We start from the raw sequence: 13,366 nt of genomic DNA, 5'->3' as shown, positions 1-13,366 counted from the left end.
CGCCCCACAGATTGGCCCTGACACCAGCCAGGACTAGGGATCCTATCTGTGCGTGAATTTTGTGCACTGGGCCTCTAGTTCTATATAATAGACCAAACTAGTTTTTAGATTTTCTATGAAGAAAGCAAAAATTGAGTATGCGTTTTGATAAACAGCAGGGAGCAGGGAGAGATAGGGGGAGAGGAGGAAGGATGGAGGAAAGGAGAGGGAATAATATAAGAATTTTGTATACATTCCTCTGAAGGGAAGCTCAATTATGACAAGGTGAATTATGTAAAAAAATATATATATATACAGCTCATAGGCAACGCACTGAGAGTTCACTGTACAACCACGCCCTTACCTTGCTACCTCTCCATCCTTAGCTGTTCTCCGTAAGCTTGTCTTCCTCTCTCAGGCCTCTCTTCTTTCTGGTTGCCAATCTGTTCTTCTTCCCAGGGTCCCTTTTCATTACGAGTAAGAAAGCATTACTCAGCAACCCTCCCCACCTTCCTTATCTCCAGACTTGTCTAGGAGGACATGTCTTCAATGCTGAGGCGTGTGTGCATGGGGCTAGGCTTACCTCTTTCACAGCCTCTTCCCTGAAGCCTTTTCTTAACTTCTATCAGGAAAGGTCTCCAACATTCTCATTCCGTCCTTCCAGATAGCACTGTCACCTAAATAATCTTCTTTTCTACGGAAGTCTTACGAATCCTGTTTAAGCTGCTAAATAACTCAAGTATAAGGTTATTTACATCTTACGGGAAATTTTCAAAGCTGGACACAATTTAAGTTATCTTTCCAGCTTTATACAGGAATCAAACTTACCTGGCTCTCTGCAAAACACAAATAGTTTAAATTAATTCAATTTTTTTGCTTGGTTATAATACCTATTAAGCTGTTAACATACAACAATAAGGTAAAGTCAGACGAATATCTCAGCAATCTACAACATTTAGCATTAGTTATGTTATAAACACTGCCCAGAATTTCAGGAAGGATTTTTTTCCTAGGTGTATTTTCCCTAGGCCATGTCTCATAACGTGAGGCTATCATATCTCTCTTTTTTACAATTAAGAAATACGTCAATGAATTTTAAAGCAAATGTACTAATGATGTAAAACCCAACATTATCTCTCTCAACAAGACATGGCCTTTACCACTTTACTGAGCAATAAAACATGACTCAGCGCGTTCATTCATTTCTTTGTTTGTTCACTGCTATATCCCTAACACCCCAAACACTGCCTATCAGTTAAATGAATGAATAAACTAATATTTACTATGTACCTCTTATAGGCCACATACTGTGCTACCCTCAGGAATGCTGCAATATGGCCTTGCTTCCACGAAAATTGCAGTAGAGGAGAGACACTAGACAAAAGTTATGTAATGATTTAATTGCTATTATGATAAAAGTTGTAAAGGAAAAATAAACAATGAAAATAGAACTTTCACTGCCTAAGATGTAAAAAAAAGACTTTCTGAGGAACAGACATCTAAGCCAGCACCTAAAAAAAGGCCAGAATTTAGGAACGGGAAAACTAAAGAGGAAAACTGTTTCACACAAATATGTTTAAGATCCTGAGGAAGCTAGGTGTGTATTATCTTCCAGCAACTGAAGACACATCCTGGCTGATTTGCCTCAGTGTTGGAGCATCAGCCTGTGGACTGAAGGGTCACGGGTTCGATTCTGGTCAATCAATGGATGTGTCTCTCTCACATCGATGTTTCTCTCTGTCTCTCCCCCTCACATCCAGTCTCTCTAAAGATCAATAGAAAAAATATCTTCAGATGAGGATTAACAATAACAACAACAAAGAACTGCAGGCAGATCAGAGGGAACAGTTCAAGATGAGGCTGGACTGAAAAGCTGAGCTCAGGCCATGCTGGGGCCTTGTAGACCGCATTAAGGATTTTGGATTTCACACCAGATTGCAGCCAGAACAAAGGAATGATCGTCATACTTACATTTTATATATATACTAGAGTCCTGGTGCACAGATTCATGCACCGGTGGGGTCCCTCAGCCTGGCCTGCAGGGATCAGGCCAAAACCAGCTCTGGATTGTGAAAGGGTGCAGGCCAGGCCGAGGGACCCCACCCGTGCATGATCAGAGCCGGGGAGGGACCGTGGAAGGGCTCCAGGGAGTGTCTGGCCCTTCTCGCCCAGTCCCAATCGGTCGGACCCCAGCAGCAAGCTAACCTACTGGTCAGAGCATCTGCCCCCTGGTGGTCAGTGTGCGTTGTAGCTACCAATGGAACAGTCACTTAGGCTTTTTTTTTTTTTTTTTTTTTTTTACTTCAGAAAGGGAGAGGGAGAGATAGAAACATCAATGATAGGAGAGAATCACTGATTGGCTGTCTCCTGCACACCCCCTACTAGGGATCAAGCCCGCAACCCAGACATGTGCCCTGACCAGGAATCGAGCTGTGACCTCCTGGTTCGTAAGTCGATGCTCAAACAATAAGCCACGCCAGCTGGTCCATACTCGCATTTTAAAACTATCACTCTGGCTGCTGATGGAGATGGATTAGAGTCCAGGGGTCCTCAAACTACGGCCCGCGGGCCACATGCAAATACAAATATTGTATTTGTTCCCGTTTTGTTTTTTTACTTCAAAATAAGATATGTGCAGTGTGCATAGAAATTTGTTCATAGTTTTTTTTTTAAACTATAGTCCAGCCCTCCAATGGTCTGAGGGACAGTGAACTGGCCCCCTGTTTAAAAAGTTTGAGGACCCCTGGATTAGACGGAAATAAGAGGGAAGCAGGAAGACCAGTGATGGGGAGAGTATAGCACTGCAGGTGGGAGATGATGTCTCTGACTAGGGAAGTCACTGTGGCTTCTACTTAGGATGTACATTTCTGAATAGGGTAACTGAGTGAGTTATGGGAGATGAGAGAAAGAAGAGTTTCAAAGTGACTCTGACCAAGCAGGTGGGGGATAGTTGCCTTTACCTAGATGGGGAACAGTGAGGCCAGGTTTGTGGGGGGAATGGGAAATCAAAAGTTTGGTGTGAGACATGTGCAAGAAATGATGTCCACATTACCCGAATGGGGCTCATCAGCAGGATCTGGGAAAGATATACATTTACAGCCTTTAGCCAGTTAATAGCACTTGAAGCTATGGGGACAGATGAGATTGCCCAGAGATAATGAAGAGTGAGACGAGAAGAAACATGTGTCTTTGAAATATCCAGAACTGCCATAATATGAAAAGTTGAAATTGACCGCAAATTTCTGAAATCCTTCATAAGAAAACAATTATTTGATTAAGTCATGGAAATTTTTGCTGGGAAATAAAATATCAACACATTAGTATCAGAGAAATTCACATACCTGAATTCAAACAAAAGTTCAGTTTAGGTTACTTTCAGACCACAATTACATAACATATGTTTAAAATCCCACTGATCCCTTCTTAAGGGTCTGATAAGAGCTGGAATTAATACACTTCAGTGGTAATTTCTCTAGGCATTAGGCTAAAAACATCACACAAAAATAAATGAAAGCCAGACAGTGAGATGATGTTTTGACATGGGCCACAGGTATTTAGTTGTATTAATCTGCAAGCTTACAAGTGAACACACTGTTAGGAAATAGCGCTGTGCAAACTGTCAGCTAGCAACATGAACCTTTCCATGGCTTCCTCTGGCCACATCATTTTGGTTCCCTTCTCCTGATTATAAGTGAGCAAAGGTCAAGAAACGCCTAAGTAAATACAAAGAGAAGTGATTTTTGCACAGTATCTCACTTTTTATTGCCAGCTTCTAATGTTTTTCTCATAACATGAATAGCTATTAACAGAACAATGTTTCTTTTTATATTTCCACATAAAGCTTCAAAGACACAACCAGAATGCCTCTATTCAGTACCTTTGCACCTGAAAAAGGCTTAAGTATACACTAATTAAAATACCTGGGAACTTAGTTATGTCAATATTTCTCTAACTGAAAGGATTCTTAAATGAAAAGGTTTCTTTCTATTGTTTTTATTTACCTCAGATTCTAAGACATACAAGAAATTACAGCTTTCCCTCAAATTATACAATGTACATATATTGTAAAAATACTGAAAATTAAATAATTAAAACTTGAGTTAAATACATAACTACATGCGATAAATTTAGGAATTGAAAGCAATAACAGAACACAAAAAACTGCTCAAATAAAATCCTAAATTTCTTAAAACAACAAAATCTGGTATTTATTAGCTAGAAGACAATAACTTCCTTCTTTGGTGGCTATTAAAATAGTTGCATTTGCAGAGGACTTCTAGGGTAGTGAAGCTACTCTGTATGATACTACAGTGGTGTGTACATGTCATTATGCAAGTCAAAACTCACAGAATATACAAGAGTGAATGAACCCTAATGTAAACTATGGACGTAGGGTGATAATGGTGTGTCAATACAGGCTCATTGATTTTAACAAGCGTACCATCTGGTGCGAGATGCTGTGCATATGTGGGAGCAGGAGTCACAGGGGAAATCTCTGTACTTTCCTCTCAACTCTCGTGTGAGCCTAAAACTGCTCTAAAAAATAAAGTCTATTAAAAAATATTTTTATAGCCCTGACCGGTGTGGCTCAGTTGTTTGGAGCGTCATCCTGTGTACCAAAGGGTTGTGGGTTCTATTCCTGGTCAGGGCACATACCCGGGTTGCGGGTTCAATCCAGGTCAGGGCACGTACAGGGCAACCAATCAGTATTTTTCTCTTTCTCTCCTTCTCCCTTCACCTCTCTCTAAAATCCATTTTTTAAAAAATGTTCCTCAGGTGAGGATTTTAAAAAGTTATTTTAAAAATTTTCAAATAGTTGCCATTTGTCTCAAAGATTCAAAAGACTACCACACAAGGTGATTTATCTTAAAAGTCCATGTGAGTATTAATCAATACTATGCCATTTTTTACAAATCTAAAACATAAATATTTTAACATGCACAGAGAGACCTGACACCACCAATGTTGTTGTGCAAACTCTAAGCAGGAGGAGCAAGGGCAGGTAAAGTATGTACATCTTACAGTTTGAAGCGAGGTAATCCCTAGGATACGAGGAATAAGTGCTTCTCTGGGAAAATCTTAATAAGATACACAGAACATAAGAACTGGAATAAGGAGGGCATGCTTAAGCTATAGCAAAGTATACTTCTGGCCTAAAATATCACCATCTATATCTTGGCATGTGTGAGACAAAGTAAGATAGAAAGAAAAATGAAAGACCATGAACACAGAGCACTTGGTCTACTCATTAGCAAAAATAAAATAAAATTTTCCAAGATCAAGGACAGCCTTATTTATTTCTCCAAAGAGCTGTTCTTTTGGGCCAGTGTGCATGGCCAACTAAAATGAAATTATCCACATACTGAGTTCTAATGAGTACCTGAGAGACACTGCAATAGAAAATATTTGCTACATGGTGTTATCAGGTATGGTAATTTCAAAAACGGGAAAATACTCGAACATTGTGAATTATAGAACAAATAATTTATATTTAAAAAAGCTAAAAACCAGGATGTGATTATCATAAAATACTGAATTTTCTATTTAAGTTCATTTAATTCTGCTAATTAGGATAGGCCATATGCATGATAATCTTATTTCAACTCCTAATAAAACAAGGAGTAAAATATTTGAGAGAGAGAAAAAGACAGCAAAATGTGTGTTTATTGGGTTTCCAATTACTCTTTAACCTCTGGTGTTTTCGTTATTCTTACCAAAATGTAGTTGTCTCTATCTGACGTTTCTTGGAGACAAACTGGCAATGTGATACCTTACAGATAAGGAGTGATAAACACAGGGCACACACTTTCCCCAGGAGCTGAAGCAGATCAATTCATTTTTGCTTTCTGGGAGAAAATATGTAGCAAAAAGTAAACAATAAAGTCAAGATATAACCAGTAATGATTAGCACTGAAACAGTCAGTTGTAAAGTCTTCTAAATGCCTAATAGTCCTAACAAGGATGACATGGTAGATTTTGAATATCTAGGTAAAGCTTAAAAAAGACCCTATAAACATAATATGGCTGTAACTATCCATGGTTGATATCCTCATTGGTTTTATAATTTATTTAGTTGCCCTATTAATACAACCCTTTTATTTTATTGTCTATTTCGGCACAGTTCTTAAACATTTCCTTTACTTTGGATACCTGATGTAATTCATACCATGTTTTATCAAGTTTAATTTTCTAACAGATCCATTATATACTATAATTATGACCTCCATAGAAGACTTGAGAAATATATTGATTTGCCTCTTCTCATTGGTAGCAAACTGAAATCTTAAGTCTTCTAAAAGAATGTCCAATTCTTCACCAAGTAACGCGTGAAGTCTTCAGGATGGGTTTAATCTGTGCCACTGGATAACAACCTTTTCTGGATTTGTAATTGTCTCTTTCCACTGGTTTGCTGCTTCAACGTTATTACTGTCTTCACTTATCCAAATCTGTAAAGGAACAATACAACCATTTGCTTAACACAGTAATGATGAGTTCAGTTAATTCCCCTTATTGATGAAAGACAATTGGAAATTTAGTTTACATATTTTCAATTAAACATCTTTCCACTTTTCCAAAAGTTTTATTTCTCTCTTTGAAACTTAAACGTGAAAACATTTAACCTATTTAGTCACTCTGAGGACTATTTTGTATGATCCAATGCAATTTAAAAGTTCAATGTGAGATATTACATAATCATTTTCCCCAAAATAATGAGTATCCTTTCTTATTCAATAAATCTAGGAGCTCAACTTAAAACTGATCCCAATCACTCAAAAAATTTTTTGTAAAGGTTAACTCCGACTATTCTGGATTTAAATTAGATGGATAAGGAATGTGAATTTTCAAGCACTGTGTATGTTATATAAAACTGTAATTTTAATTGAAATCTAATCATTAGTCATTCTTGATCCACTGTAAACAATTTCATAATAATCCACAGTAAACAGTACTCTTCACTTATGTAACTTCAGATAATAGATGAGATGAATTTGGGAAAACTGGAAAGCATTATGCAAAGTCAAGATAGCACCATGGTTACCTATCATGGAGGTAAGGTGGGCAAGGATAGAAAAACCTGAATTCTCACCGCAGCTCTACCACTAATAAATGCTGTTGCTTTGGAATTAACTTCTCTGAGACTCAGTTTCTAATTCTTTTAAATAAAGAAATTAAGGCAGGTCACCCACTGGTTTTTCAACGTTTCCCTTTAATTTCATGACCTGAAGAACTTTCCTTCACATAAAATCTTACAAACAACCCCGACATAAAAACAGATAATGTAAGAGTGTTTTGGTTGATATGGGAGTGGGTGATCTTGAATCCACATTTGGCTACTCCATCATGGTGGCTCCCAAAACTACTGGAGAAGCTACAGGGAATAGAGGGCCAGCAAGAACCTTTCCAGAATTATTATTCTTAACTAGAATCTCAACCGAGAAAGTAGAATTAACAAAAAAGTTTTCTGAAAATTATCTGTCAAGTAAATCTCCTATTCCCTTCGTACAGGGTAGCTGAGGCTTGATGATACAGGAAAACTTTAACAGAGTTCACTTCATGGGTCTTATGGCTTTGAGAAGTATGCTAGTTGTATGAATTCTTGAGGTTAAGCTTTTTGAATAAGAAAAAGTGGAGAGCAAAACTATAATTTTTAAACAAATATTGTAGGTAAAATATATGAAGAAAATCAAAGAGTTAATACCAATCTTTGAAAATTTACATATAATTTTAGGATTTCATGTAGACTGCTAGTCACATCTTGTCAAATGGAAGCTTAAACCAATAACACAGATTTTGGAATTTAAATGTGAGTCACATGATTGTAATTAAGGTAAAGCACAATAGACAGCTCCCACTGATCCACTCAGAGTAAAGAACAAAAGGATGAAAGAAGACAAGTTCCTAAAGGATTGGCAAGCGGGCAAGTGCTATGTTGTTTTAGACAAGTTACTGAGAATTTTTACATAGATTAACCCAGACAGCCATATTGACTATCTAAATAATATCACAACCGCTATTAAAATTGATGTTTTCTATAAGTTCAAATCTAACATAATTCAGTTAATAGCAGACAGGGGTAAGCATTAAGTTGAACATGAAACAGAATAAAGTTGAATATCTGAAGCCTTAAGAAATTTAATTATTGTGTTCTCTCTTCATAAGGAATGAGCACTACTGAAGAACTCATCGTTCTCATACTTTTTAAAGTTGAAAAGCTCAGAAAAACACTTATTCCCCCCCCCTTTAAAAATGTAAAGTTCATTTAGAAAAAAAGTCTTATATTAAGATAAGTCTGATTGCTCAGAAATTCCAACTACTTGTATTAAAGCAAACAGTCTGATAAAATTTAATTTTTGTGGCAACACTGAATTTTCATTTATGATGCAGAAGAATTGTCCTCTATTAAACTTCAATTTTATCCTATATTCCTTTTGTTAACCAACTGTTTAAATGCACAGAAAAGTACAAGGCAAGAATTCAAGATAAACACTCCTACTAACCTGCCCCACGAAGTGTCTTCTTCTTACAGAGCTTCGACTATAAAGCTTAATGAGAAAAAAAATCTCCCTTTCATTCTGTATTAGAGGGAAAATCATGGTCTCTCCCCACTTTACTCTCCCGTTGGAGGCCTTCAGCAGGCGTGTCTTCTTCTTATAAATCAGCTCTCCTGAGCTGAACATTGCCACCTTCACAAAAAAACCTGAAACATAAGAAATTTTGATAATATAAAATTGGATTTAAAACACCATATAAAGATATGTACCTATACTTTTGTTGTAAAAAATATGAAGCAGCCACTTTTCAAGGTCTGATGAGCTACTGCCATAACAGAAAACATCTTCTAGTAGAATCTGCCAGTAAAATCATCTTGGTTCTTTACCTTTTAGAAAAGGTTCTTTAACTACCTTTACATACTAGTAGTTATTGTTTTATTCAGATTTTCACTCTTCTTTGGGGGTCTTGAACAATTTTCCTTAGAAAATCACTTAATTTACAGAGATGTTCAAATGAATCGGTAATTATACATGGTACTGTCTTATTATCATTGAATCTGTTCTGAATTTGAAAAATTATATTCTCCTCCTTATTTACGTTCTCTTTATTTGTTGCTTGATCCAACCTACCATAGGTTTGTCAATTTTAATGACCTTTTCAGAGAAAAAGCTTTCAGTTTTATTACTTATGTCTTTTGTTGTTGCCTCAATATTTATCAACTTCAACTTTGGCTCTAATTTCTTACTTCTTTCCTTTGTGTTTGCTGTTTTGCTAGCTTCGTGAGTTGAGTGCTTGGCTGTATTTTTTAGTCTCATTAGTTACAGTGGACACCCATTACTTCTGTCTGCTTCGGATATTTCCTCTTCTTCTAGTGGGAACAAGGAGTGCTCTTACCCCACTCTTAGCCCTTTAGGTGGGACTGACCTCAACCTCCAGCTCTAGGGGCGGCCATGTGAACCAGGCCTACGCACCCAAAGTATCAGAATCCCTGGCTGTGCCCAAAGGGCAGGGAGGAAAACGTGTTTCAAGGGTTGTGTTTGACATTTTTGTTTTTAAAAAATTAAGTTTCTCATTAGCAGAGTATCCAACAAAGGTTGCATAGGACAAATCATCTGGGCTGGTGAAACACCTGGCAGTCCTCTGGACACTCAAGCTACAGTAACTAATGAGCCAACTAAGGAATAGCCTCAAATGCAGAGGTCACAACTGGATAAGAATCAAGAGACCAGTGGGTTCAGGTAGACACAAGGGTTAAAATTTGAAATCCAATAAAGTGATTCTAAGTTAAAAGATAGGTATTCACATTAAATAATAAAAGTTACTAGAATTTTAATCTCCACTGTAGGAAATGTAGGGGAAAACCAACCTTTTACTAGTATTGTCTTTAGATTCCGCTTTATACTATATACTTACTCAAAGTCAGAGGTGTTGATGAGCTTGGAAGGCACTGCGCCTCAAGAATTTGTAACTGGATCCTGCTGTTCACTGCCTGAAAACAAGTCCCCAACTCGAGTTCTGCATGGCACACCTGCATACCACAAAAGCGTCATTTGGTAATTAAGAATAAAGTTTTGGGATATTTCAAGAATTCAAAATTAAAGAGCTAAGATGAGTAATCTTGAAATCACTGCTTTTTATATGTCATACGAGAAGGTTTAGAAGTAAGTGCCTTGGGTTCTGTACATAGGAGCTATTCACTTTCATGGATTCCGCAACTGCAAGTTACAGCTACATCCTGATTCTTCCAAGTCAGGGAGACCAAAAGGCAATTCACATTAAAAGCAACTTAAATCCCTAGGCAGTTTTACTAGAGACAATGTCAGTGAAATAAACACCGAAAGTGCAAGCATATGTTCAAAAGACTTACATGCAGTCATTTGAATTGTTTTCTGAGAACATATGAAACATGATTTGGAAGTGTAATGTATGAGGATCACCATTCTTTTTTTCTCCATGTAGAAATCAGAGTAGGTGCCAGCAGAATCAGAAGACAACGGATTGCTACACTGAAAAGATTTGTGGGTTGGGAGCTGAATTACTCTGCTGTATGGATGCGAGCCAGAGAAGAGCGCTGGCAGGAAGGGAGCCAGTGAAAGTTATGAGGCAGTAAATAATAAGGAAAAGGTCAAAGAAAACCTGAGGCAAACAATAAAAGGGGAGACGGGGAGAGGGGGAAAGAAAAAATGTGCTCTTCAGTATTGCTGACTAACAGCCGAATCAAGCTGGTAACTTGTTTGTGAAACAGAACACGGCCCAGCCTACTTCTCTGGCTTCCAACATCCTTGGAGCGAAAAAAGAGAAACATAAAGTTGTCCAAACACAAAAACATTACTCCTCACATGTTGAAAAACGTAAGCATGGAAATGCAGCGAGAACATAACGTTGAGAGATCTCACAGGGCTCAGCACAGACAGACACAGAAGTCCTTGCTGATATTAATTCCGACAAAGCTACCGCACAGCTGAATGACTCTTGATGATGAGATTTCCATTTGGTCATCGCCCAGCAGTCCCAATAATTGGCTCCTGGCTCACTAAAAAGGGCCTTTCTATGTACATTCCAATGGCTGAATCTTGGGCATTTTCTTGAAACATGATTCTGTGTTTTAAAAATTGGTAATGCCACGCCCTGGCCAGTAGTGCTCAGCCCTCGCACCAAAGGGTCACGGGTTTGACTCCCAGGCAAGGGCATCTACCTGGGTTGCAGGTTCTGTCACTGGCTCTGGTTGGGAGGCCTCGGGAGGCAACCAATCGCTGTGTGTCTCTCTCATATTGATGTTTCTCTCTCTCCCCGCAACCCCCATTTCTCTCTAGAAATCAATGGAAAAAAATATCCTCGGGTGAGGATTAACAGAAATAAATAAAAAGAAACTGGTCATGCCGTAAGAAATCAAGAGATAAACAGTGACATGTGAATCACTTAAAAGCATAAACCCAACTGCTGAGAAGTTAAACTCCCCTGTGAAACGACTAAAGTGATGGTAAAACTTGTCTATTTTGGCAAAAAGAAACACTGATTTTCATAAATGAGTGAGCGTACTGCTTTTGCTTTCAATCAGAATAAAATCGGATTAATAAACCTTTTCACATGAACTAAATCTGTAGCCACACATAAAATAAAACCTTTGCTGACATGACCTCTGATATATCATTTGGTAGAAACTGAACCACAATCGTTCATCCAGATTCTCCAAGGCAGGTAAGAGTCTAATGTCTCAATTCCCCAGAAAATACCTTTGCTGAGTCTGGTGTACTCTCCTAGCCTCACTAATTTAGCTTTTAATATATGAATTGTCAAGTTGAATATCTGTGCCTTCTATAAGCTAGGGTTGCAGATTACTGTCTACTGAGCTAGTTTCAAAGATGCAAGTGATGAACTCCTATCACAGCTATAAAACAAATGTATTTAAACATATTTGAACACAATAATCTAATTGTGCACCCTTTCATTCATCATTTATTCTTTCATTTCTATCTACATACAAATATTCAATGCAAAGAACATGACAGGCTGTTGCTCAGAGCACTGCAAATTATAAAGGAAACAGATGAAAACTCAAGCCTTGTTTTGTTTAAAACAAGTAGCTTAAATAATCCTTAGTTGTAATAAATGCTATAAAAACACATTGGGGTGGAACAGAAAATAACAGACACGGGATAAAGAAATACAGATGCCTCTGGCCCCACCCCTCAAATATTCTGATTTAGTTGGTTTAGGTGTGGGCATGTTTTTAAACCTCCCTAGGTGATTCTAATGCGTACCCAGGTTAAGAACCACTTTAAGCCATCATAAATATTTTTGAAAAGTAGGTGAAATATAAAACTTACATAAATTTAAAATCATATAAGGTTTGACCTTATCAAAGCTTTTGGCTGATTTCTATAAATGTTATGCTGACATAGAAACTATATAATTAAATATTTAGGGATTTCTAAACACTCTAAGTCAGTGGTTCTCAACCTTCCTAATGCCACGACCCTTTAATACAGTTCCTTACATTGTGGTGACCCCCAATTTCATTGTTACAAAATAAACATAATTAAAGCATAGTGATTAATCACAAAAACAATATGTAATTACATATGTGTTTTCCGATGGTCTCAGGCGACCCCTGTGAAAGGGTCATTTGACCCCCAAAGGGGTCGCAACCCACAGGTTGAGAACCGCTGCTCTAAGTGTTCAGCTGGCTAGTTGAGAAAAGCGAATGTCAAGTTTCAAAGATAATCAAGTTCTTTACAAAAAATACCAGCTGTAAGAACCTTGTTTTTGCCCAATATATGAAGAGCTATATAGCTTGCTCAGGATTAAAAACAACTTTCCCAATCAATCTGAAGGCAATCTCTGACTGAGCTTACAGTTTATGATTCTTTCCTGCTTTTCTTATCAGCTACTAAAAAAACTTTTTATAAAATTAATTGATACTTTAAAGTTACTCATACTTTAGGGTTATTTATATATTATTATCACTTACAGGAATTTTTGAAGGTGGTGCTATATCCAAAGAGTAATCCATTTCCTGTGTGCTAAGAGTTCTGAGTGACAGCGAGCATTCACCAATGGTCTTCTTCCTGGGAGTCTGGGTTTGAACCTTAAATACAAGCCTTACACTTTGCAGACTTTGGAGTTTAATAGCAAACACAAAAGTTTCCATAAACTCAATTGTCTGAAAAGAAAATATAAAGTATATAAATAAAAGGACTGAAAAAAGAGTGATATGCCAACACAAAATAAATAAAAATAATATATTTTAATCTAGGAAAGGTAGATTTGATTTTTTACAACAATAAAAAAAATACTTTTTTTTTTTTTTTTTTTTAGAGAGCAGAGTGGTGCAGCGGAAGCGTGCTGGGCCCATAAAAAAATACTTTTTAATGCAAACAAAAACGAGAAGGAC

At 37.3% G+C, this 13,366-nt stretch overlaps 1 protein-coding gene across 2 annotated transcripts in view; it reads right to left on the bottom strand.

Annotated features, from left to right (window-relative positions):
* Positions 1-3,716: 3,716 nt before the first annotated feature.
* The window catches only part of LOC139010385 (tandem C2 domains nuclear protein-like), a 40,015-nt gene continuing 30,365 nt past the window's right edge, over positions 3,717-13,366 (bottom strand). For both annotated transcript variants that reach the window (XM_070414766.1, XM_070414776.1), the window contains exons 10-13: positions 12,944-13,135; positions 9,886-10,000; positions 8,478-8,677; positions 3,717-6,425 (exon numbers count right to left, since the gene is read on the bottom strand). In XM_070414766.1, the coding sequence (XP_070270867.1) occupies positions 6,315-6,425; positions 8,478-8,677; positions 9,886-10,000; positions 12,944-13,135 (618 nt within the window). In that variant the 3' untranslated portion in view covers positions 3,717-6,314. The remainder of the gene's footprint in view (positions 6,426-8,477; positions 8,678-9,885; positions 10,001-12,943; positions 13,136-13,366) is intronic.

Source organism: Myotis yumanensis, unplaced genomic scaffold, assembly GCF_028538775.1.
Source record: "Myotis yumanensis isolate MYYU_CA2020_CCGP unplaced genomic scaffold, mMyoYum1.0.hap1 SCAF_1, whole genome shotgun sequence".
NCBI lineage: Eukaryota > Metazoa > Chordata > Mammalia > Chiroptera > Vespertilionidae > Myotis > Myotis yumanensis.
This window is presented reverse-complemented; position numbering and strand designations above follow the sequence as displayed.